Genomic DNA, 26947 nt, shown 5'->3' on the forward strand with positions numbered 1-26947 from the left:
CGTGCGTTACACCAAATTAATCAAATGAACAAAGAGTCTGAAAACCGAAAACTCTTTTTACTGAGTGACTCATCAAGAACTGAATCCAAAGAAAGAGTCAAACCCTTTATAACTACGGAGAGTCATCACTCTCAGAGTGAACCTTGTTCTGCCGGAGTTGCTATTTGGTCTGGAACTGATGAATTGGTGCCGCGTTGCAATTGATCTTGCAACACAAGAGCTAATTTCCATCCCTTTTTTAAAGTGAACTTTATAAGGTTTTCACGGCACACCTGGCACAGCGGTTGAAAAACAATGCATGAGTAGAAATAGGGTCCTAATCTACTTCGAAAAAACTACTGAAAATCAGCTCTTATGTATTGAATTTATAATTTATCTATTTAGTGGTAACTTTGTGCCCTCCCTACTCCCCCACAGCGATCCCGGACATGCTGTTTGGCCTGCTGACCAAATCCCGCGCCTCCAAAGCCATGAAGGCCTTGACTGAGATCCACGTGGCCTTCCTGCCCTACGAGTCCCAGGTAATAGGCTTTTTAATGTTTTCACGTTCATGTAATTAGCGGGTGTAGCAGGCCCGGCGCCAGGATGAAGTGACTGAGGAGCCAGTTAAAAATGGAGAGGGGGGTGAAGTTGCCATGCGGGGAAGGTCCGATGATGTCATTCTGCATAATAATTGTCATTGCCCTGTGCTTAGGTTCACTATAATTTAAACAAACATTCCAAATAATAATTATAATGAAATCAATCTACTGAGGCAAATTTATCTTTTTTGATTCGTCCATTGTTCACATTGTTGTTCACACTGCTACAATATTTGCTCTCGCGAGCATAGATATTCTGCGTACGAGGGCTATGAAAGCGCTCGCAATAAATAAGATGCGTGCGTGGCTGTTTGAGTTGCGCACGCTCCTCCTCTACATCCTTGCGTGTGGATCTCATTCGCACTTGAAGATTTTGGCACTGATATGGCTTCATAAGATTGCTTTGGAAAAAATTCCTGCCCAGCTTCTCATGGCCCGGTGGCAAATGCTGCACCACAGCCCGGCACGGCTCCGAGTACCCTAGAACCTGAGAACCCTATCGAATACAGCTGAAAATACAACTTGTGGAGTGAACAAAGCCCCCCTCATGGAGCCAGGCCTGGGGTGCAGTGAGAACTGGACTTTATTTCGAGGACTAAATTAGTTTGATTCAGTTTTATATTGAGTTTGATTACCAGGATGAGTACAGAGCAGTTGCATCTATTGTCTATTATGAATTAAAACTACCAATGTGGTGACAAACAGCTGTGTTATAAACTGGAATATATGTTAATAATGCTGTAATAAGTTAGATGATCATCCGTTATTAGCCGTGTTCATGCTGTTGTAAACATATTATTCATCATGTACAGCAATATCCAACTTTATTTATATTTATACCCAGTCAATAGGCATCTGTCAACAAAATGTTCCAAATTTGAAGAAAAACTTGCTGGGTTTTAGCCCAGACATATGCGTGTGCATATGTGTCATACATGCATGCATGTTTGTTATGTGTGTCTGTGTGTCCCACACACAAATCCATCACAAACTCACTGACTGAGGTTTGGAATGTTCCCGATCATCTCTAGCCTCCAATCCTCGGCCAGTGCCCTCTAGATTTAATCCAGGAGGGGGGATGGAGGGAGGGAGGAGGTGCAACATGGGCCCCCTCCTCTAATCCCTCGCCTCATTGGCCAGAAAGAGGATAGCTCCGGCTCACAGCCAATGGGGTTCGAGGTGGTATGCGTAACAAGGGAAAGCAAAGGGGATTGTTGAGATCCGATGGGTCCCACAACAGATGGTTCCTCGTATTTGTGTGATGGTGCCGTGTGTGTGTGTGTGTGTGTGTGTGTGTGTGTGTGTGTGTGTCTGTCTGTCTGTCTGTCTGTCTGTCTGTCTGAGTTAGGGATGCACCCCTACTGATTAGATACCAGGCCACCATATCAGATATTGGAGAGAACAGACTTGACCTAATGCTTTTCTTTTGACAAATATAATATACAGTATATAGGCTATACGGTATATATATATATATATATATATATATATATATATATATATATATATATACAGTTATATATATATATATATATATATATATAACTGTAGATGTCTCTTATGGGAAAATGTATATGCATGTAAGTCGAGACGTTCTTATGACCACAAACTGCCTAAGTCTGTATTGTTCTCCACCTATAGCCCTGTGTATTGACTGGAGAAACTGTTGGCGCAGTGATTTCCTTTAGGATAAATACAGTTTTACCTTATCTTATCATATCTCTTTTCATGTTATCTCATTTTAACTAATTTGATCTATTATATATTTTCTTCCTCATGTCATCTTATCTCTTTTTTTTCATCACATCTTATGTCGTATCTCATACATCACATGTTTTCTATCTCCATCGTATATCATCTTACCTTATATGTCATATCTTATCAAAATGTATATATCATATCTGTCTTATCTCATATTATCATATCTCATATTATTGATCAAATCTTATCTCATATTATCATATTATCCATTATATCTTATCTCATATATTATAACTCATATTATCTATCTTATGTTATCTATCAAATCTCATCTTATCGGATCTCATATTATCTACCATATATTATTTATCAAATCCTATCTATCATATATCTTATCTCATATTATCTATTATATCTTTTCGTATGTCATATTGTCCATCATATCTTGTTTTTCATATCTTATCTATCTTATCCATCATATCCTATCTATCATATGTTATCTATGTTATCCATCATATTTCATCATATCATATCATATCTTATCTGATTTCATATTGTCCATCATATCTTCTCATCTCATTTTATCTATCATATGTTATTATATCTAATTTTATCTATCATATCTTATTAAATCTCATCAATCATCATATCCTATCTCCAGGTGTTCTCTCTGGACAGAGTCGACGCCTTCCAGGACTTCTACAGCCCGTTCAAGGCTGACGTGAAGAACAACATGTTGGAGCGCTGCGCCGAGCAGATCGCCACCCTGTGTGCCACGCTGAAGGAGTACCCCGGCATCCGCTATAGAGGGTGAGAGGACCCTCCCTTCCTTTTTTATTTTTTTAGGTGAATATACTCCCGTTGGGTTTATTTACAGTCAGGGCTATATCCTCATTTTTACGGGTCATGGTACTTCAGGTGATCTAGGTACAGATAATTAAATTAGCAAATTTTTAAATATTTCAGATTTTAACAGACATTTACCCTGGAATTTCTAGCTAATTATTTCTAATGTCTAAAAATGTATGATTATTATTATTATTATTATTATTATTATTATTATTATTATTATTATTATTATTTTATTAATAGTATTAATAACACTAATAACAACACAACACAATAATAATTCTACAAATATGAATACAGTTTATATGTGTTTTGAAATTTTATAAATTTGTATTTTATTTCCATATATTTTCTGTGTAATTTCCCCAATGCTCACCAAAGCCAGTTTACATTTACTAAAATAATGCATATATTGTATTTTTTCAATAGATAGATACAGTAGACAGACAGACAGATAGCTAGATAAATAGATAGATAGATGGATGGATAGATAGATAGATAGATGGATAGATAGATGGATGGATAGATAGATAGATAGATAGATAGATAGATAGATAGATAGATAGATAGATAGATAGATAGATAGATAGATAGATAGATAGATAGATAGATAGATAGATAGATAGATAGATAGATAGATAGATAGATAGATGTGGATAGATAGATAGATAGATAGATAGATAGATAGATAGATAGATAGATAGATAGATAGATAGATAGATAGATAGATAGATAGATAGATAGATCGATAGATACTGTAGACAGACAGAGCCTTTTTTTTTTTTTTTTACTTTTTGAGATGTCAAATTAGAAATTAGATCAAATTCTTCAAAAAGTGACCATATGCAGATTCCCAAGTACTCATTGTCTATTTACAGTACAGTATAAAGGACTCAAGTCCTCGGTAGTTGGTTGCAGTAGAGTACATGACAGGCTTCCAAACCAGGTACTAAGGTATTATTGCATATCAGATACACTCATTGTTTCAGTGTTTCTGTTGTCATTTTCTCAATGTGGTTGCCTTGCCGATCCGGGAAAGTCTTTCATTTTGATGTCTTTCCCTCAGGGAGTACAAAGACTGTGCCGTCCTGGCTCAAATGCTTCAGGAGAAGCTGGATGCGTACAAGGCAGACGACCCCACCATGGGAGAGGTAGGATGGTGAAGATATTTACGAATGATGTCAGTAGAACGTCGTAGTAGCCGTAGTAGTAGTACAAAGCATTCGTTTTTTTCTAACTTCTATAGTTTACCCCTGAGGTGTTGAGGTGTTCTGGGGAAGTGTAGAGGCCAAGTTGGCATTGACAGTACAGTAGTTCACTGTCCAAGCAATGTCATCTATTCATCACACAAAGGAAGTGAAGTCCTTTGGTTTTTATGTGTTCAAATATATAAAATCGAATTTTTAACCCAGGCCTTATTAAAATTTTTGTGAGAGATTGCACAGACTCCGTTTGTATCGTTGTGACAGCGGAGCTCTGCTCGTGATGTAAGGTTCGACCATGTTCTTGACGCATTTCTATTACTGTATATTCATATGGTACTTGCCATTCCAAATTAAATTGCAATTGTTGCAAACAAATAAATAAATAAATAGATAAATAAATGTCCGACTTTTCTCACTCTCTTTCACTGAAAGTCCCCCTTCCACCGTGAATTAAACCAACTGAATCAAATCCAATGACTCGTTTTACTGAGTGATTTGTACATTTGCACTTCAAAGGGAAAGAGACTTTCATTTGAGGTTTGAACTGGACATTTCCATGTTGGTGTTATGTTGTGTCCTACTAAAACTCAGTGAGAGTAACAGGTTTCGTTAAAGTGAAACTTGGTGACCGTCCTATCTTCAATTTTATTGGAATTCAGTGATCATTCCATGTTATATTTAATTTTATTGGAACTCTGTGACAGTTTCATGTTCTATTATTGTTCAATAGTGAATAATTAACAATAATAAACACACAGTTTCAAAACTGTCGTAACTGAAAATTGCAGCGGTTGTCCGTATGTGCAGCTGTCTCATCGCGTGAGCATGATCAGATCACGTGATGTATTTGTCATTGACGTACAGCAGATTGAAAATCTGAATCAGCAGGTCTTCTTCAAAGAAATCAGAAATAAGAATCGGCCAAGAAAATTTCAATCGGTGCATCTCTAGTTGGTTAACATGTTCAGTAACTTTTCAAGATGGGGCATTTCAAAGGATATATTCAAATTAGATAAACGGCTATATAAAGTCAGCCGTAGTAGCTTGCATACGATGTGATTAGCCCCGTTAAGAGACAGCTACGGTGTGAATAACTGAAGGAGTAATTTAGCTTTAACTTAGCTTTTGCAGTAACTCAAACGGCATGGAGACACCCTGTTACACTATTGTAGTACTCCAAATATTTTCCCAAGGTTGGCAGGTCTGAAATAGGTCTAGGGTCCCAGGGTCAAAGAGGAGTTTGAAGGGAGAAAACCCCGTGGAGGCCTGGGGAACCTCCCTACGCAAACTACAGGGGGTCCAACCACTTGTCCCAATTACGGCTATCATCGTGAACAAACTTCCTAATCATGTTTTTCAGAATTTTATTAAAGTGCTCCACCAGACTGTCAGTCTGGGGATGGTAAAGATGGTCCGAATTGAGCGGATGCCCAGTAACTCATAAAGTGAACGTGACTTTAAGGTTCGGAATCCCGACTCAGGAGTTAACCATAAACAGTGCCTGCGCCACACTTTTGGCTGTTTTAATACTGCGAAATGGCACCGCCTCGGGGTAACATGGAGATTTAATCTATTTTAAAGTTGTAAAATAATTGCCCCATTGGACTGCAGCAAGAAGCTGCAGCAGAGTGGTTAGTTTCCCAATAGTAGAGCGTGTAGCAGGATTGTGCTGAACAGTAATAAATGATCGGAACCAACATTTATATACTACTACATACAGACTTTAAGTACTATATACATAATGCAAAGAAATGGCTTAATATGACAGTGACACTTCTACTTACTACTCCTTCCAGGGTCCAGATAAATCCCGCACTCAGCTCTTGATCCTGGACCGGGGCTTCGACCCAGTGTCCCCGCTCCTCCATGAGCTCACACTGCAGGCCATGGGCTACGACCTGCTGGGCATCGAGAACGACGTCTACAAGTGAATAAAAGATACTTCTGACTTCTTCTTCTTCTCACTTCCCTCGCTTCCCATCTCCTACATGCTAATGCTAACGCTAACACTAACTAGCAGTGATGTATCGAGAGGCTGCATAGACACTAGTAGCGCTACAATGGAAGACTTGAAGAGAGGGATGTCCTATTTAAGATGAATAACAGTTAAGGTTAGTCATATGTATGTTGTTGCAGTGTTAGCTAGGCTGTGTTTTCTAGTTATTAGTTAGTTATAAAAATAGGTACATTTAGCAGACGCTTTTATCCAAAGCGACTTACAAGGGAGAATAACATTCAACAGTTATAAAGTAATTTCAAATCAATATTCTGTGTCAATGTATTATTTTATTTAGTAAGTAGCTGTATAATAAGCAAGATAATGTGTAGTCATACACATAATCGCAAAATAACCCCCTCTGAGCGGCAGATGATAAAATAACCTTTGGAGGGGTTATTTGGCGATAATGACCTTTTGGCTACACATTCTACCTTACCCAAAGGTTCAAATCAGTAACAGGACAATTAGCAACAATTAGCAGAGGGGTCTTGCGACGGCAGCCATTTGGAAGCGTTGAGTGTTCGTTCATGCTTGCGCAAGCTAAACTGAAAGCAGTTTGGGGATATACGCAGCATAGTTCACAGGGCGGGGATGACAGCTATCGGGGGCTGAGGGCGATTGGGGTACAGTGACCTGACCGATATCTGACTGCTTCTCATTTCTTTCTCCCCGCCTCCGCTGTCAGATTCGAGACCAGCGGGATGGGAGAGGTGAGGACGAAGGAGGTGTTGTTGGACGAAGACGACGACCTGTGGATGAGCCTGAGGCACAAGCACATCGCCGAGGTGTCGACGTGAGTGAACTTGCCTAGAGACGTAGAGACGTAGAGACGGTGGACACATACTGCAGAAAAAATAAACATTCATAAGCCACCAAAATACAAGATTCGTTTTACTTTTGCAGTAGACTAGAGTTTTGTGCGGACAAGATTACTGAGTTTGCCTGGAGAAAATGTGTTTTTAACTTTCTTACCTAGAAAACTATTTATTATAGAAATGTGTTGAGGACTGTTGAGTAACTAAGTAAAAATTCAAAATGATTTTTCGTCCTTCCACTGTTTTTCCCTGCCCACTTTCTTTCTTCCTCTTTCCGCACAGAGCTGTGACCCGTTCGCTCAAGGAATTTTCAGCCAGCAAAAAGCTGAACACCGGGGAGAAGGTGAGAGGGCTGAGATTTGATTTCCGGCGCTCTGTCCGTGTAAGGCAGTCTGCTCGGCTGTACCTACCGTGAAAGAAGTTAATCTCGCTCCCGTCTCTTTCAGACCACAATGAAAGAGCTGTCTCAGATGCTGAAGAAGATGCCCCAGTATCAAAAAGAGCTCAGCAAGGTAGGGGGCGGGCAGAACAACAGCTAATTCACACCTTTAACTAAGGAGCCATACCCTCTGTGAGAGGCCATGACTTCCCCGCATTGGTGGAAATTAATCGTACAAATATTTAAAGCGAAGTAGAGCGGTCTTGGGGTTGGTTCCGACTCTTGGTCTGTCCTTGCTGACTGCAGTACTCCACTCATCTCCACCTGGCCGAGGACTGCATGAATCGCTACCAGGGCACGGTGGACAAGCTCTGCCGCGTGGAACAGGTAAGGGTGGCTGGCTTCGTTAAATGGTCCACGTCCATTTCCAGGTAAAAATGTGAGCATTGTGTGGAATTTACACATGAATACAGTATGTCCAGAATGTAAGTGTATTAAATACCTGAGCTTTTAAGACCAATACATTGTTGGATGAGCCGGATTGGACTGGCTTTTTGCTCACCTATATTGAGTGGATGGGGTGTTGAACATGCAGGAGAGTTGGGATACCATCAAGCAAATTCATTGTTTTCAATGTAGGCGCACTGAAACACGAGAGCGTTGTAGCAGTGGCGTGCGCGCGTTTATCTTGGTGCGACCAAGGCGCACTGAGATAAAAGTATTTAAACTTCTTGAAAAGCTGCAAGTGCACGGCATGTCACGTGAAATGAAATAACAAATCATCCACATCTTCTGTCATAACATCCTGTCCGTGTAATCGACAGTCCCCATTGTCAATATGGAGGGGAGGCTTGGATACCCGGAGCTGTACGACCTGGGGATTTAATAACATTAGCTCTCAGCGAAGTTACCGTTAGCTCTAGGCTAAATGTCCCAATACAGCGTTTAAAGAAATGTAGTGGTCACTTTTACTTACGTGCATAGATGCAAGGCAGAACATTTCAATTAGGGGTGGACCATATGGCAAAAATATCATATACATTTTTTTCAGGCAGGATCATGATCCACAATTTTATCACAAGTCTTTTTCATGTTGGTTTTTTAGACTATTTTGCAAGTTACTGAACAGTACAACCAAACTAATTTACCTGTTTAAAATAATATAGCCCTACAAGGTCACAAAATCTCAAAGAACAAACAAGACCATTTAGGTCTGTTATTCGCACCGTGTCATTGCGTTGCCATTGCTCCAAACAAAACAAATAGAAATAGTGCGTTCCCGTTCCGTGAATTTTTTTCTGTCACCAACCCGCCGGATCAGCAGCCTCTCTGTGTTCCGGCACCTTCTGATTTACAAATCACGGACTAGCAAATAGTAATAGTAGTAATAGTAATAGATTTAAGATTTGGCTGAGAAAACTACTTTGGATGCATGTATGAGCCATAGAACTGCAGATCCTGGAGACATTTAAATTGTTCACGATCTAATATCCTCATATCGCACACTCCTAATTTCAATATTAATAAAAATATATTGTTCTTTCCTGTTTCTATGTGTATGTGTGCACACACAAGTTGTAGTGGTCACGATAGGGCGAGAGCGATGTTGCTAACGGCCCAGATAAAGATTTGAAGAGATTTAATTTAAAAAAAAAGTTTGTGCAAAGTCTTGGTTGTTGGTTGGTTGTTTGGTTGTTTGGCAACGCAGCTCCGCCCTCCAGGCACAACCGTGCGCAGCCTTCCAAGCGCCTTGATAAAAACAATTCAGCATCGTGCCTCGCATCTTTCAAGCGTTTTAGGGCGCTTCATGTGAACCGGCCCTAAGTTAGTTGCATGAAGTTGGATCTTATGACTCTCTAACATAATGTACTGTAATACCTAACGCTATCCAATATCGCAATTGGACAAACCCAACAGTGCAACACTTGACTAGTTAGCAGACTAGTGTCCCAGTGTATTTAACCTTGTTAACGCTAGAGGGCCAATATTACACAGTGCCCCTTCAAGTGATAAAATGGTCAGTCCTGAGTGTATGCAGCTTAAATACAAGAATACCTGGCCGTAGTGCCGTGTCTCAAAGACACCCTTGTGCCCTTGGTGTCAGTGTCCAAGGCTTCATCTGGAAGTTATACTACAACCTATAAAAAGATTGAATATGAGAATGGACTGACTGAAATTGCAGGCAAAAGACAGCTCACAGGCAGATGCCATAGTAACAGGCTTTTGGTGGAAATGCCATTGAATTGGAAAGGCACATCACAAAAGACATCCTCGGTTTTGCCAGGGCTTGCCCTGACAAAAAAAAAGACTAACCATAAAGTTGGAGGAAGAGGCATTTTATTGCAGTGGAGGGAGCCTGTATTGCTTAGCGCTGCTTCAGACTTGTAATGTTGGAAGGTCGAGGATGATTAACAAAGCATGACGGTTGGGTTATCCCCACAGGAGAATCTGCAGCAGAGTGGTATGTCTCTCGATGAAAGTGGCCACCGATGTGCTATAAACAGTTATGAATGATGGGAACCAACAAGTCCTGAGTTGAAAAATGGCAAACCTGGCATGATTTGGCAAGTTGGCCCTCTTCTTTATTCGATGGACATTCTTTATACTGTTCATCCCCCTGCACATGTTAGCAGCTCAGTGACCACAATTAACACTACCAAGTTTAACAAGGCTTTGGAGGCCTGACTTTTGGCTGCGCATTTAACAGAGCTGGTAAAATCCATCTCCAGAAAAAGCATGCCAGAACACTTTTTTTCATTTTTTTTACAATTGTATTTCCTGTTAAAGTAGCCTACACACTTTCATATTCTATTTTTGTTCAGCTACAAGAATGCCTTTTACTCAAATGTGACAAAAAATCTATGATTGAGGAATGTAACATGCATTTTGTATTCTGTATGTCATAACCTATATTTAGTTTTTATGTTATCAAACCATCGATTTAGGAAATTCCTTTGAATTTGCATCCCTTCACATACTCCCCCCTTTGTTCCAAAATGACTGGAATTGCAGTGAAATTATCCATTATCCACGCATTTGGGAATAGCAGCAATTCTATGAATATTGCTTACTCCCTCTGTTATTTCCAGGAAAACTGGAACATTGGGGAAAAGAGTCATCAGTTGAAAAAATATGGACATGATTTATTCTACTACAAATATTTTAGTTTTTCCACTATCCTACCATTAGTAGATTATACATTTGGACAACAGTTATTATCGAACATCGGCCCAGGGAAAATCTCTTTGCTTTTGGGCGAGGGGGAAAAACTGTACTGGTGCTGCCAGGTGTGATAGCCAATCTGTCTGGCAGTTATAGGAAGATGAGAAACTTAAGTAGACACAGGCCACAAACTCACCATACCACTAAACAGAACTGAACTGCCATCAACAGCAATTTAAGACTCTGACCTTGTCCTCCGGGTTGTACTCTGTTTTGAGGAACGTACCGTGTGAAACGTGTGTACAATTACATTTTAGACAAATCAAGAGAGAGAGAGAAGCTTGGATACAGGAGCTAGCTTCCGAGGGTTATTATATTTTGACAACCATATTGGAATTGGGGCAAAATCAGAGATGGCTCCCTTGTTTAATTGCAAGAGAAGGGTCTAAGTATGCAGATTCCACTGGGACCTGAAACCTTGACCAATCAAAGTGTCTTTAAATTGAGGTGTTCATTAAGAGGCTCATTCTCAGTGCACAGTCTCAGAGCTGTTTTGGGAAAGCGGGGTCGCACGTAGAAAACACACTTAATTCTAAGGTCAATCGTTAGGAGGCCCAGGGCATTGACGTCTTTTTGCTTTTCTTCTTATTTTTGATAAATTAATGACTATTCAGGATCTGGCCATGGGCACGGATGCGGAGGGAGAGAAAATCAAGGACCCAATGCGGGCCATCGTGCCTGTCCTGCTGGACGCCAACGTGTCTGTCTTCGACAAGATCCGCATCATCCTCCTCTACATCTTCCTGAAGAACGGTGAGAAGCCCTTATTTCGTAATCACAGGGTGGCAGTTATTTCAGCTCGTCCCAACGATTTAGCAATATTGTTTCAATCAATAGATTGATAGTGTGTGTGTGTGTGTGTGTGTGTGTGTGTGTGTGTGTGTGTGTGTTTGTGTGTTTGTGTGTGTGTGTGTGTGTGTGTGTGTGTCTGTGTGTGTGTGTGTGTGTGTGTGTGTGTGTGTGTGTGTGTCAGGTGTAACCGAAGAGAACCTGTGTAAGCTACTTCAGCATGCCAGCATCCCACCGGAAGACAGTGACATCATCTCCAACATGGCCCACATGGGCATGCCCATTATCTCTGAGGTAGGCTGTACACCTGGTGTAATAATCCAGATATAATCTAGATATAATCCAGATATCTTGATACGTTGCGATACTTGCAATATAAATCCCTCAGCTTAACGCAATAATAAACGCGTCCATATTGCCCAAACCTACCCCTGAGGTCCGAATGCAATCAATGAAATGAATGAAATTTTCAATGAATTAAATCATATTATTTTCTTACATGCATGTGGCATGTGGTTTGGGGGAAAAAAACATTTCTGCGGGGATATTATTATGAGTTTTGTAGAACATATGACTGCATATGTTTCTTATCCTCAATATAAGTCCATAATCTACTAAAACTAACTTTTACCGGACACTTACTTCTGTGGCCGAGAGGTGGAGGAACAAAGATTTTTCTCCATTGACTTCCAATGCTTCCGCAAACATACTGTCATTCTGTAGTATGTAAAACCATAAAGACTCAAAGAATTTTCATGTATATTCATGTATTCATGGACATATATTAATGTACAATGATCAACATTGTGATTTTGGCATCAAGCAATCACCTTTAAGTGTGGAAAAACCAGTACTCACAGCCAATGCTAACCGAAATGTGATCAGCTACACGTAGTGCTATGACAGTGTTGCCAGATGCCGGAAACCAAATAATCGTACCTGGACTCCAGAATGATTGTATTTCAGGGCAAACAATTGTACGTTCAAACCCAGACCACGGTGCAACCAAAACTGCGTTTGCAACGTATATGAATCTGTGCGGAGGACCCCTCAGCGATGTGATTGGACAGATCTCGGTTCAGTTTTCCAGAGCACATTATTGACATAGGTAACGTAAGATGAATTATCAGGCTGGTTCCAAACCAGCTCCGTACCATTTCACTATGAAGAAGAAGAAAACCCTGAAACTATGACATATCAAAATGATCATATATTGAGGGTTGTTAAGAATAATCAAAAAATAATAATAATAGTATAATTGATTATATTATAATAATTTGGATTTTATTATTATTATTATTATTATTATTATTATTATTATTATTATTATTATTATTATTATTATTATTATTATTATAAGATAAATTAGCTCTTTGTACATCTTACAATGACCTAAATAATCGTAGAAATATGATAATTATTATACATCTGGCAACGCTGTGCTGTTATCACCCTTCCAACAATCCTTTGCTGGAATTCAACAGAAGTGTACAGGGTGCACCAGAACAAAATAAATACATTACTACTGGCTCAAGGGCAGAACAATGATCCCATAGTCCCTTTATGGATAATTGATAGCCTACGTTGTACTACAGAGTTCTGTCCTGGTTCCTATTTTAGTCAGAAGTAGTTAGAAGTAGAAAAGAACAGAAGAGTCTTTGTTGTCCATGCAGCGACCATAGAAGCTTCTGTAAAAGCGAGTGTCAGCGTATGGACTTATAACAAGGGTAAGGCACATACACAGTCAAATGTTCCACGGGACCTCCATTTCCCCTCAATGGCAAGTTACATGAGTAGTTTGCACAAAACATCAGCCCCTGCTTGTTCAACAGGGCACCGCCAAGAAGACCAAAAAGCCTGAGCGCAAGGAGAGGATCAGTGAGCAAACTTACCAGCTCTCCCGGTGGACTCCACTCATCAAGGACATCATGGAGGTACAGCTCCACGTTTATTCCAGCACCATCCGACTCTGAAAGGTTGTATTTGTGTTTATTTTAGTGGGGGTTTTTTCTGTGCTTTTCTTTTCAAAATTAAAGATGGCTGTTATGGTACTGAAGGCACTTTAGCTTACCTGAACAGCTGAACACACAATAACAAAAATGAATACTTCATCCCTCTCTGCTTGTTCTATTGTCATGTTCAAAATTAATACAATTATACTACTACATACTGTAACAATGTATTTTTGCCTAGACATGTTACGGAAATGAATTATTTTGCATAAGAAAAGCACAGAAAAAACATTAGAGTAATTTCATAGTTAAAAACAACTGCAGTAAGCGGGCCATATAGTAGGCATTGTGCACTTTAATATTTTAATGAATTATTTCACATTCTCTGAATATGTGGAGCAATTCATTTCGGACATGTTTTGTAGTGGTTTCACGTGAATGACTAACTGTAGCGTTTACTTTTTGGAACAATTTACATACTAGTTCAGACTACAGAGAGCATCTTGCTTTCTGAAGGATATTGCAAATCTAACTCCATTAATACACTGCAATCCATGAAAACAATGGTCTGTGTGACTGCCAAATACAAAACAGGGTTTTAATGGGGTACTGGTAGCAAAAAATAAAAATGTAATAAACTGACCTATCCTTAAAGTACTTTTATGTGAGAAACTGCGAACCTTACTTTCGGCTTATTTTTCCGGCAGGATGCCATAGAGGACAAACTGGACCCAAAGCAGTACCCGTATATTTCCCAGCGGCAAGCTTCCTCCAAATCCAGTGCTCCATCAAGGTACGGAAACCCGCTTTCAGCCACGAATAGCGGAAGCATTTCACTTGTGCTGGGATTGACACCTTCAATTGCTAGGTTTTCTATTTTACATAGTTGTTAAAATGAGAAACTTACCACTCTGCTGCATCTTCTTAAATCCCCTTTTGGAAAACAGGAAGCTCAAATGCTCACCTGTTACACCAAAAAAAATATTGCAAACCATGCATTTCATCATGTTATCGGGCTTTGAGGGTTTGCCTCATCAAGTGCTCCATTGAAGCACAGCGAGAAGCTGCAGCAGAGTGGTAAGATTCTCAATGGTAGAGCCTTCAGCGAGATTGTGCTATGAACCGTTATAAACAATGGGAACCAACATTTGAATGAACCCTGCATTAAAAATGGCAAACCTATCCTTTAAGTAGCAGAAATGAGAGGCAGGTCAATTGAAAAAAGTTAACTCTAACGTCACTATTTCAAGAAAGCATTAATGAAAAAAGATGGAACTATTGTGTCGTGTAGCAGCGCCCGATACGGCAACTGGCACAAGAACAAGGGCCCCACGGAGCTTAAGACGGGGCCGAGGGTCATCGTCTTCGTCATCGGGGGTATGACCCACAGCGAAATGCGCTGCGTGTACGAGGTCACCCAAGCCAATGGGAAATGGGAGGCGATCATTGGTGAGTATAAAGTTCACAATACCATTTGCCATTTATTTTGGTTTGTTTTTTTTAAACAACATTTTAACAAGCTTCCCTAACAAGTTATCACATTATAGAGGGGGAGCTCTTGGTAGTTGGCAATATCTCAAATTAATAAAAGTAATAAAAGTTGTTTTTTACAGACTCTTGTCTGACAAAGCCTTGTTCCCACACAGGCTGATTCAGCAGCTTGAGAGATATCATTCTCCCCTGTCTCTCTCTCGCTCTCTCTTTCTAAATCCCATTAAAACCGCAGCCTCCTGGCGCCGAGCCGATGCCTTGCGTTGCTGTGGACCGAGGGGAACCAGTGCAGTATCAATTATAGAGTGGGGGTGGGGGGCTTTGTTGGTACTCGCAGGAAATGAGAGAAAATAACTGAATCTGCAGAACCTAGAGTCTAGGTTCTGCAGATTCAGCCTGAGTGCCTGAGTTTATCTTGTACCGTCTAGGTCCTAGACGGTACAAGATAAATTTTCACACCAGCATCTCGCCGAGCCTCACTTTTTATTTTCACTTTTGATGCCTTTTTTTTTCTCTGTGGTGAGAGTGTCATTGTCCACTTTTTTGGTAGAGGGGAAAACATTTAACTAAAGGTAAGAATTAGGGCTGGCTGATATAAATGTGATACACACCAATCAGCCACAACATTAAAACCAGCACTAATAACCACTAACATTGTGTAACTCCCCATCATGCCGCCAAAACAGCTCTGACCCGTCAAGGCATGGACTCCACAAGACCTCTGAAGGTGTCCTGCAGTATCTGGCACCAAGACGTTAGCAGCAGATCCTTTAAGTCCTGTCTGTTGCGAGGTGGTGCCCCCATTGCTTGTTGTTCCAGCACATCCAACAGATGCTTGATAGAATAGGACCTAACCCCGACCATCCACATGATGTAGAAGAAAATTTGATTCATCAGGCAAGGCCACCTTCTTCCATTGGTCTGTGGTCCAGTTCTGACGCTCAAATGGTCATTGTAGGCACTTTCGGCAGCATGGTCACTCGGACCGGTCTGTGGCTACGCAGCCCCATACGCTGCAAGCTGCGATGCACTGTGTGTTTTGACACCATTCTATCATAGCAGCATTCATTCTTTTAGCAATTTTCGAAGCAATTCAAACCAGACAGGCTGACTTCACTTTCCACGCGCATCAATGGGCGCCATGACCCTGTCACCGGTTCCCCGGTTGTCCTTCCTTGGACCACCTTTGGTAGGTACTAACCACTGCATACCAGGAACACCCCTAAACATATCAACTTCAAAAACTGACTGTTTACTTGCTGCCTAATATATCCCACCTCTTGGCAGGTGCCAATGGAACAAGACGAGCAATGTTATTCACTTCACCTGTCAGTGGTGGTACATGTTGTGGCTGATCAGTGTAAACTGTTGGACTATGTGATAATGTAAAGTATGATATCTGGGCCCAAACTACCAAATCTCCAACCCGGTATCACGCTTTTTCACGCTCATGGTCTCAAAATTAATCTATTGAAATGTGTCCCGGTTGAAATGTGTCCTGCACGATTGTCCGATTTATTTTGTGGAGCAAATAACAAAATTTAAACCAATTCATTTGAATTGCGAGATTTTCTTCAGCAAGGAGATTCTGTATTTATCACCCGGCACACACATGCAGTGAGGGTGACCAACATATGCTTCAAATGGTGGCCGGTGAAATGAGTTCTCTGCTTTGAACCCATCCTGGCTTGTCCTTCCACCGGGAGGCAGCCAGAAGCAGTGGGCAGGATACAGCGACCAGTCACAAGTGTCCATCGCTGGTCAGACGACGATGTTCTGCATGTTTTTGGTGGGGGTCCTTACTGATGTTACAAGGAGGAAACCCCATGTGAGCACGGGGAAAACATGGAAACGCCACATAGAAAGGCCCCTGATCAGGAAATAACCCTACGGAGCGCGGTGCCAACAGCGTCCCAGGCAGAAATCGAACCCAGGACCTTCTTGCTGTGAGGCAGCAGTGCACTGTGGCACCTTACCCACCTAACTTTAGAAGGGGGGAAGGGTCATGGGGAAGGAGGGAGGATGCAAATACATACACTCAAACTAAAACTAACCTGACGAAAGTGCGCCACCACGGGGAGGTGGGGGAGCGTGCATGCATTATATTTTAAATGCATGGGTTTCAATTTTGTTCTGACAAGCACAAAATAAAAGCGGGAGACTGGTTTCGCTTTTTCTCTATTGAATGGTCTCAAGGGTGGGCGAGACTAGGGATGTAGGGTCATACCCTCAGTATGAATTTCAGTCAGTAAACATTGCGGTTAACATTTCCATGGTAACAGCGAGCTCCACCAATCATAGACGTCGCTGTTACACTATGGGTAATCTAGTATTTTTCCATGACATTGTGAATAAAACATGTTTTTCTTAAACAAGGTTGATATCATAGGGAGTTGTGGCTAATACAGAACCAAAAATGAAATGTTATATGCATTGCATAATGTTTACGTAATTATTTATAAACGTTTGAAACCGTGATGGTAACCCTAGCCCATTGCAAAAACCTCTGTGCCATTTTATTATCCATCTTGAAGAAAATCCCTTATGGGTAAAGTTATATTATTATAAACCTCAAAACAAAAAGAAGGTATGGTGAAAAACGACATGCATGTGTTACTAGGGGTTCATTTGGTCCGGGAATATACCTGAATTTAATTGAAGAGGTGGATGTTATGATCATGACTTAACAGCAAATCTGTTGGGGGATGTTTAATGCAAAGACTGGCATGGGCCTTGAGATCTGAGCTCCCAGGCTTTGTGTGTCCCACCCCCCCACACACACACACACACCTCTAGGTGGGACCCACATACTCACGCCCACCAAGTACCTCAAGGAGCTACAGCACACAGACTTCCTGGACCCCAATGCCCCGCCCGAAGGGGGTGACGGCGCCGCCGAGCCACCCGCCGAATGAAGCACCGCCTGCTGTGAAGTAAATGCGACGTTGTGGTGTTGTGTTGTGATTCGCGGCTACCACCCCCACGATCCCCCACCCACCATTACAACCCGCTATCATTAAACCCCGACCGTGTAAAACAAAACATTAGCAGTGGTGGAAAACACTCAAATCAGCACTCTGGTCAGAGTGATCCATGATCTATCTGAATTGGAAGAGCTCAAAATTGTCCTTAAGTACACTGCTTGTTTCACCCTTGCCTATTAGAGGGCACTTCTATCCAAAGCAAATGACCATGACAGTGGCTCAGTGCCTTGCTCATGAGACCCGTTCCAGGGGAAAAAGTGCCTGTGAGTCGGCCTTTTCTAACAGAACAAATTCTGACCATCTATCCTTAGTTCACATTCCAATTAAGATCCGACCACAGTGCTGTCCCTTGTGGTTTCTGCCTTCTAACCAGGTTTTTAGATCGGACAGATTTAAAAAGGCAGGCTCTCATCACCGTGTCGTTGACTCGTACTTGTTGTTGTACCTGTGTTGCGCCTGTGCCTTCATATTTCCTACAGGAAAACCCCTCCATGTGCATCCGTGTGTATTTGTACGCATCTCCTCCCATTCCCTCCAGTTTGAAACAGTATTTTCATGTCCTCATATCCTGGTGAAGTGTTTTTTGTTAGAAAATCTGCAAGAACTCTTGGCCTTTGGATTTTTTAATTTGAGCTGAAAGTCAGTTGTTGTCTTTAGATGGGTAAACACTGAGTTATAAGATTGATTTACACTTTGCGTTCTTCTTAAATAACTTTTTGACAGAATCCAATGATTCTTTGAACTGACTCGTGACACCAACTGAATCAAACAAATGACGAGTCGGAAAATTGAACTCGTCGTAAAGAGCCGAAACTACAAAAAGAGACAAACTTTTCATCACTACCATGAAGCGTTACATTGTTTTGGTCAAACCGTCGACTCAACCAAGGGAAGCGCTTCTCTGGATGTCAAGACGCTGACTTTTTGCTCACTGGGATCTTTGGCCATACCAGGAATTAGATCTGTGTACGGAGGCTGACAATACTTTAAACGTCCCTGTCCGTCTTTGTTTTGTTTTTGTTTTAAACTCCCAGGATCGACTGAAATCTTCACTCCTTCACGCCTTCTGAGAGCCCTCAAAACCTTGGACAAAGCAGATGAAGAGACAGGCTAAGGCCACCTTGTATTTCAATTTCCACTTCAATCATATCCGTTGCATAGTTTATATAGTATGTAATCATGTGATAATACTTCCAATGGGCTAAGATAAGTGCTGAAAGCCCGCGGTGTGCGTTGACGTCTCCAGATACGTTTTGCTGTGGTTAAAGGGAAGGGCAGGGATTGAACGTGCGTCGATTTACGATTCGAATTTAACGACTATCTCAGGATTAATTTCATTTATTATTATTATTTTTTTTTTTTTCAAGTATTTTTTTTGTTTTTCCAAAACCGTATGTTCTGTAGACGGGTGGGATGGGAGTAGAAATGCGAGAAAAAGAATAAAGGTAAGATAAATAGCCAGCTCGCTAGCTAAACTAGCAAAAAGGCGAGTTTTGGGATTTTCACCGCTTCATATGCAAAAACAAAAATTATAAATGAAATAAGAAATTGGTTGTGTGTAACAATCTGTGACGAACTTACCCAGATACAGAAATTGGTTGTGTTTTTATAATCTGGGAATAATTTATCAAGAGACAGGAAACGAGTTAAAAATGTATACGCACTCAACACGGAACAAAATGGCTGCTGCACAATTTCATCAATTTCATTGGTAACAAAAACACAAAGAGCGTTATTTATTGGCTGTATTAGTTACCAACTTTGCCATTGTGTATAAATGGTTTGGATGGAAAGTGCGGGAAATGTCAACGTGACGCGACTTTTAATACAGTGGTAATGGAGCCATAGTGACCGCTAATGACGGGGGCGTCGATTCTCCGAAAGTTGATCGATACATTTGAGTTGTCTCTGTTCGGGTGTGTTGTCTATGAAATGATAAATGGTTTGTTTGTTTTCCGTTTTATTTGTGTTATTCCCTCTAGAGGTTTTGTCTCGATCCCCTGCGTCCAACTACAACGGTGTCTTGCTGAACTCACACGTCATTTCATGTACTCTTTTTAGGGGTTTTTTTCCGTTGCTGTCTTGTGATTCTTTGTAACTAGTAAGTCACTGCATATGGAGGGTTATGAAAGCCATACTTCTAAAGCTGACACCAGTGATTCCCCCTCCTGCAATATGATGTACTAATAATGTGCTAATAAAGTGTCTTCCTTTCAGATTGTTCTGCATTCTGTAATAGCCCTGGATCGAAACTGGCTGTAGAGGATTTATGAGCTTCATGTGCTTTGCTCCGCGTCGATTTATAAAGGCTCAGCCCCCCTGATAATTTGAAATGGGAACACTGCTGTAAATAGCCACGTATTGCACATGGCCTGTGTCTGATGAATTATTGCAATATTCCCTATTGTTAGTTTCAACACTGGGGGGAAAAAAAAATCCCTCTGATCCTAAAAAAAATAACATGATTGGAAAAGAAAAGGTTCAGAAAGTAGGGATTTCACTCCGGGATTTGAGTCAAACGTTTAGTTATTGTAACCGTCCAACTGAAGAACTGTGGACTGCGCTGATCAGTGCGGGGGTTTAACTAAAACATGGCAGTATTATTACTTTCTGGACCTAGAATTGTCCACTGAGGAAAAAAGAAAAAATGAAATGAAGTTATGTGAATTATATTCAGTAACAGGTAAATGACAGTAATGTAACTACCTCAGGTGGCCACAGGGGGGACATGTTGCCCCACGCAGTCTGACAAGGAAAGGCTTTCAAATACAAGAGGCAACTGAAGTCCTTTCACAGCCCCGTCCAATAATTACAATTATATATATCTATATATATATATATATATATAGATATATATAATAATTAGAAGTAATAACAATAAAAATATAATAATAATAATAATAATAATATAAATAATTATAATATTTAAGCCGAAAGAAGAAGATAATAATTATAATTATTAATGTTATTATTATTATTATTATTATTATTATTATTGTTACTATTGTTATTGTTATTATTATCAGTTTAAAAAAATATATTATTAATAATGGCAGAGCGGGATAGAAGAGAAAGGGGGCTATATGTAGTACTTAATAGTTTACAGTTCTTCTCAGCTTTATTTAGGCCAAGAAGCAATACTGTATATTCCTCCCACACAGCGAAACTGCTTTCCGCCTGGGTTGGTTATAGCCATGGTCAGGGCCCCTATTCTATTTTTGTTCTTTTTTGTAGAAATCCTGAGGTGATGCTACCTGGCTCTGTCTATTGGATACATCCTTCTGTTTACGCAACACAGTAGTGGACTCAAGGCCTCGGGAAGGGGGTGGTATGAGATGTTCAGAGTCATTTCAGCGCTACGGAAACGTTATCTTTCATTTTCTTGCTTCAGAGTGTGTGGTGAGTGAGTGAATAATCATTGCATTAAATCCACTATTTAAAAATTCCATTTTCAGATAGTAAACTCCATGTCATTTTTTTGCACCAACCATGCACTGATCCAGCTGATTTCACTCATTGGTTGGACTGGGACTGGGTAGCGATGCGAAACTCGCAAACAAGTTGGTTGTCGCAAACAAATCATTTAAATTACTCACTAGTTGGGACTCACTCTTGGAAAAGAGTCTGTTTGTTTTTACGAAATGAGCAACATGCCCAAACAAGCTCATTGAGTTTTGATGCAGTGAGTGGGGTGAGTGAAAGAACCTTCCACTTGTGAACTGAAAATAATTACAGAGGACTAAATAAATGTTGGCGTTTGGCAAAACTCATACTAAATGTGACTGATTTTTACGTTCACTGTCCACCAAAATAAATAGTTTTGACAGAAGCAAATCATTTTTGTGAGAATGAGACCAAAAGATTTTCTGGAATCCACGGTTTGTATTCTTCCCCCTCAATAAGTCATTTTGACAGAATTAAATGATTTCTGGCAGAATTCCATTCACAGCTCAGTGGCAAATTCTCTTCTGACTCTTATTCACAGGAAGTCCTCCATCGCTCACCACGCGTCACATTGACTGAATCAAATACTGTCTGGAAACAACAAGTCAGAAAATCGAGACAACTCTTTTTACTGAGTGACTTCGTCAACAAATGTCCAAAATGGTAGCTGTTGGAGCAGCTATTCAGGCTGCAACTGATGAATTGGTACAGTCTCACAATTTTGATATCGCAACACAAAAGTCAACTATTTTCACTGAGTGACTCATATAGAACCTCAGGATCTCCAATAAGAGTCTTCCTTTGGATCATATGGATATTGATTCTACTTCCATGTGCTTTTCACATGTTTTATTCTTCTCTTAGCTGAACCTTATAACACAGTAGCCTGGTGCCTTTTTTTCCACAGTCTTCCTTTGTGATAAGACTACTGTATGAGTGTTATCCTGTGAAGGCCATACGTTGTGACAGTCTTCCCAGAGGAGGAAGAGGAGGAGGCGCGTCTATAGAACCAACTCTTTTACTAGAATGTTGAGAATTTCCGCAGGCTTCCTCGCTGTACACTGTTCAATTCTCCTGAGATATCTCAAAAAATAACTTCTGTATTATTGTATTCTGAGATCCTGGTTTATTTGCGGAGCTCAGACGTGAGTTAAGCGCCTAACCTGAAGTCAATTTGAACTTCCACAACACCTTTCATCACTACCGCTGCGATCGGATTATTCAGCAGATCCTCATTGGTTGACTTTTTTTCCGAACCTGGATTTTCCACCTCCTGATAAAAATCTGAACACAGTGAACGCGACCAAACATAACAGGGAATCCCGCAGTTTCTCCATTTTCAAAAGTCTTTATTCCGTTCTCTTTTGTTTCCCCCCCAAACGCTTGCGTCGGACCACAGGCGCGGGTGGTGGAGTCCCATTTGATCACACCCACCATCATTTTTGAAAGTAAAATTGCACTAAGTGGAAGCCCAGCCACATCCGATGACTTTTTCCACGCCCGACGTCCCCGTAGACCAATAACGATTGAAGGAGAGAGTACAGAGGTGATATCAAGGGCCGGGAGTGCTCATCATCATTTATCGTTGAGGTGCAACCTCTGATGTAATGGTGGTGGTGGAGGAGGCGAGGCGGGGCGAGGGAGGTTGGGGGGTTTAGCAGCTACATCAGCCACAAAAAGCGGGTTACATAATTCTGTACATCCAGGTTGAGGTCAAGTCCCTTTATGTATGTCTGGGAATCCTATTTACAGCTCTTTGCTTTTGCACTGATTACACTTGCCTGTATACGTTCAGATACCCTTTCAGATGCTGCGCGTCCGTCCCTTCAGAACATCCTCGAATCCACTTCTCAGACACACGCCCTAAAATAAATCAAATACACGGATTGTGCAGTTCCTACTACAAAGGTGTGACAACTGTCATCTGCGCAACATGTTTCTTTTGATCGTGTACAACAAATGATTTAATGAGTGAACAACAATACAAAGCAAAAAATAAAAAGTGATAGAGGTATTGCTGGGGTCATGTTAATATCTGTATTCCCAGGTATAGATTAACTCATTAACTTATGACTCATGAATATATATTAATATATATTTAAGATAAAATAAGATAAGTAATTACTATCTGGAGTAATACTGGTGTATATATACAGTGGTGTATATATATATATATATATATATATATATATATATATATATATATATATATATACTGGATATATCGTGGATATATCGTGTTATTAGTTCCATTGTTCTGATTTTTTTACACTTTATTTCATTTGTATTCATGTATATTTGTGTATATTATATATATACTGTATATATTACTCCAGATAGTAATTACTAAGATAGTACTCAATAAAGTACTATCTTATCGTAAATATATATTAATATATTATATATATATATTATATATATATATATATATATATACACACACACATCATACAGACATCATAGCAATATCAATATATCAATATATAGATATCAATATACTGCAAATAAATGAATCATTTCATTTGAATCCTCAGTTAACCACTTGGGTGTCTCGGGTTGGCCCAGACCTTCACATTTCTTCAATCATTCCTTTCATAATTCCTCCATCACCTATAGCGCGTGGACATAATTTGCAGTGACAGCGGGACCTGCCTTGAAAATGCATTTTCCCCTAGCAGTGCATTAGTGTGCAACTGGTTCATTACTCTCCACAGAGTCCACATTTGCATGATCGTAACTCCGTAGATCCTCCGCTGCGTGGGAGGCTGGATGTGCTTTTACATATGGAACACGGTCTGCCTCTCGAAGAAATCTTAACAATGGAACTCATATACGATTCTATAACAACTCTAATATATTAATATAGACCTGTTAGTAAATACAAAATATGGACTCTTGTAATACTGTACACTTCCCGGTGTTAGAAAATTAAAGTACTGCATATATACACCAGATAATGAATTTACAGCTAGCATTTCTGTTTGTTTGAAATAATATCGATGGTGATGGAATATTGAGATTGAGAGGTCATAAAAAAGATTGATAGGGATTGAACACGGTGGTGGGGTTGGGGGGGGTGATCGCATCAATTTATTGTTTCATTTCTTGTTCAATATTCTGTTTCATATCTATTTTTTCTCCTATTCCCCCATTCTAAAATCAGTTTTTGCTTTTAAAGGACATAGGATTTTAAGGGTGTTTGTTAAGATTAGACAAACAGAGTTGACTAACTTTTATACAAGTCCCCCATTTAAGGCAGAGTACTGAGCATGCATTATTTTTGGCAACAGATGGGGATAACAGATTATTATTATTAATATAATTTTCCTAAATTGGCATTCACAACATTAAACCTGACTCTATTTGCAGCTGCGATATATTCATAGCGTAGTATTTATACTGTTTTGGAGGATCGGACGCATGGGTTTGGGGGCGTGATCTGAATCAACGCCATCTAGATGTCAGGACAACTCAGGATCACGTTATAGAGAGAGCTGGAGATTGTCCTTCGTTTTCAGTCAGGCGAAATGTAAATTGACGTTCAAGTATTCGCTGTGATTGTCCAAAACACTCGAGGCGCTCGCACTGTTTCGACTCCCGATGTTCACTCTCCAAAAAGCAAACGCTGCAGGTTTCCGCCATGTGTCGCCAAGTGTCCCCGTCCTATGCCAGGTTCGTCAACACAGTTGTGCAAAAAAAAATAAAAATAAAAAAAAATAACAATCCAAAAAGTGCAATCCATCCGTCATCGACATCCGGCCGAAGACGTCCTTTCCATTGACCCCTTTTCCCTGACACGCTCATGGTCCGAAGACTAGAAGCCTGGCTCAGCCACCAGGAAGTCGATGTGGTCGGCGTCTTTGGTCTTGAAGGCCTCCGCGATGACGCACGCCGCCTCCCGGTGCTCCAGCCCCCGCAGCGGCACGCCGTTGACCTCCAGGATCACATGGCCCACCCGCAGCTGGCCGCAGCTGTGGGCCGAGCCACCCTTCTGGGGAGAGGGGAGAGGGAGAGGAACGGGAGGGGGCGAGTGATGGTGGCGGTGGCGGTAATGGGGGAGGCATTTAGATATATTTTAGCGAGATGAAAGGAATTTTAAAAATAAATGCAGCTAAAGCGAAGAGAAGAGGTTGATGACTAAGGCTCATGAGTGGTTTGCCAGTACAAAGCCACTTGAGTCTCGGTGTGTGTGTGTGTGTGCGTGCGTGTGTGCGTGCGTGCGTGCGTGCGTGCGTGTGTGTGTGTGTGAATACAAGCCTTACATTCAGAATAGTATACAATGTACTAACAACTACATGTTTGTACCATCGTCCAACGAACGTTGTCTTCTCGGACATATTACATCGCCATACAGCTACTCCGCTTCCTTTCAGCGTGCGAGGGTTGATGTCGACACTGCCTGGAAACCTTTACAGTGCATTGTGGGATACGATTGCCAGCATCGAGTCCCGCATTTGCTTATTACAATTTTAACCAGCTGTAGAATGTCATCCTCGTGCTTTTTGTATGCTATTTGAACACAGGGCTCGACGTTAATGGTTGCTCCAGTCGCCCCAGGCAACCAGATTTGGGCCATTGTCAGCCATCTTGTGTCATCTAGTTGTCAACCGCGCCAAAGAGATAAGCGAATAAGGTATACCTTGCCTTGCATTTAGAAACGGAAGATGTAATAATAAGGCATCCGAGCAAAACTGTGCAAAAAAAGGTTAGACTTCAGGCGAGATATTGATGATTGCATTGTTTACCAGTTCAAAAAACGTAAATATAAAATATAACCAAAACATATCTATCAATATGTCTCCCCTTTCTTACTATATATCAATCTCTTAATATTGAAATACAGATTATAATGATCTACGGTATGATCAATGTCACTCCATTATAAAATGATAAAAAGTTGGATACCATTTTGTCAGTCTTGGCAACCAGAATGGTTGATGCATGGTTGCAAACTTGGCAAACACATCTAAACATTAGTGTCGGGCCCTGAAGCACACTATGGTTTTGGACATACTGAACATTAATACTGAACATTAATTACTATGATATTCCTGACACCTCTCATCTCTCAGTTCATTTCTGTTTCCCATATATATTTTGCGGAAACACTTGTAATTCTCACTCCTGATTTAGGAACATTGAACTTCAGGGCGGTGTGAGCTGTTTGGAAATCAAGCGCACAAGTTACTAAAGCCCCAAGTGATCGGACATGAGAAGCGATTTGAATGGCAGTGCAGACAAATGTGAATAACTAAGGAAGCCCAGATGGGACATAAGTGACAGTTCTGAGACATTCTCTCGCTACATGCGATGCCGAATGAAGCGGAACAATATTTTTTTTAATCATCATATCAATCCACCATATTTAACATATTAAGCAGCGGAACAATGCGGACAGGGATGACCCAAGCAAGGTCAAAGATCATTTTTTAGTATCTTGAATACTTATTCGCTCTCTGCATTTGCCAATCCTACTATTTTACAATGTATAGAAGTAGGAGAGAAATTAAAATTTATATAATTTAGATTCTATGAT

At 40.5% G+C, this 26947-nt stretch overlaps 2 protein-coding genes across 3 annotated transcripts in view; one reads left to right on the plus strand and one right to left on the minus strand.

Annotated features, from left to right (window-relative positions):
* stxbp1b (syntaxin binding protein 1b) overlaps positions 1 to 17898 on the plus strand; it is a gene marked incomplete at both ends in the record, with an annotated part of 29374 nt that extends 11476 nt beyond the window's left edge. Inside the window, 14 exons of one of the 2 annotated variants that reach the window (XM_080004467.1) lie at positions 418 to 521; positions 2944 to 3092; positions 4198 to 4282; positions 6133 to 6263; positions 7021 to 7128; positions 7433 to 7493; positions 7597 to 7662; positions 7836 to 7916; positions 11366 to 11504; positions 11725 to 11834; positions 13373 to 13474; positions 14200 to 14285; positions 14784 to 14941; positions 17780 to 17898. In XM_080004467.1, coding sequence (XP_079860593.1) covers positions 418 to 521; positions 2944 to 3092; positions 4198 to 4282; positions 6133 to 6263; positions 7021 to 7128; positions 7433 to 7493; positions 7597 to 7662; positions 7836 to 7916; positions 11366 to 11504; positions 11725 to 11834; positions 13373 to 13474; positions 14200 to 14285; positions 14784 to 14941; positions 17780 to 17898 — 1499 coding nt within the window. The remainder of the gene's footprint in view (positions 1 to 417; positions 522 to 2943; positions 3093 to 4197; positions 4283 to 6132; positions 6264 to 7020; positions 7129 to 7432; positions 7494 to 7596; positions 7663 to 7835; positions 7917 to 11365; positions 11505 to 11724; positions 11835 to 13372; positions 13475 to 14199; positions 14286 to 14783; positions 14942 to 17779) is intronic. The other variant, XM_080004468.1, reaches the window with a different exon arrangement.
* A 7327-nt stretch (positions 17899 to 25225) lies between these two features.
* The window catches only part of LOC307233104 (whirlin-like), a gene marked incomplete at both ends in the record, with an annotated part of 80752 nt that continues 79030 nt past the window's right edge, over positions 25226 to 26947 (minus strand). The window contains one exon of the mRNA XM_080004317.1: positions 25226 to 25402. Coding sequence (XP_079860443.1) covers positions 25226 to 25402 — 177 coding nt within the window. The remainder of the gene's footprint in view (positions 25403 to 26947) is intronic.

This window comes from Zeus faber, assembly GCF_960531495.2.
Source record: "Zeus faber genome assembly, chromosome: 7".
Classification (NCBI taxonomy): domain Eukaryota; kingdom Metazoa; phylum Chordata; class Actinopteri; order Zeiformes; family Zeidae; genus Zeus; species Zeus faber.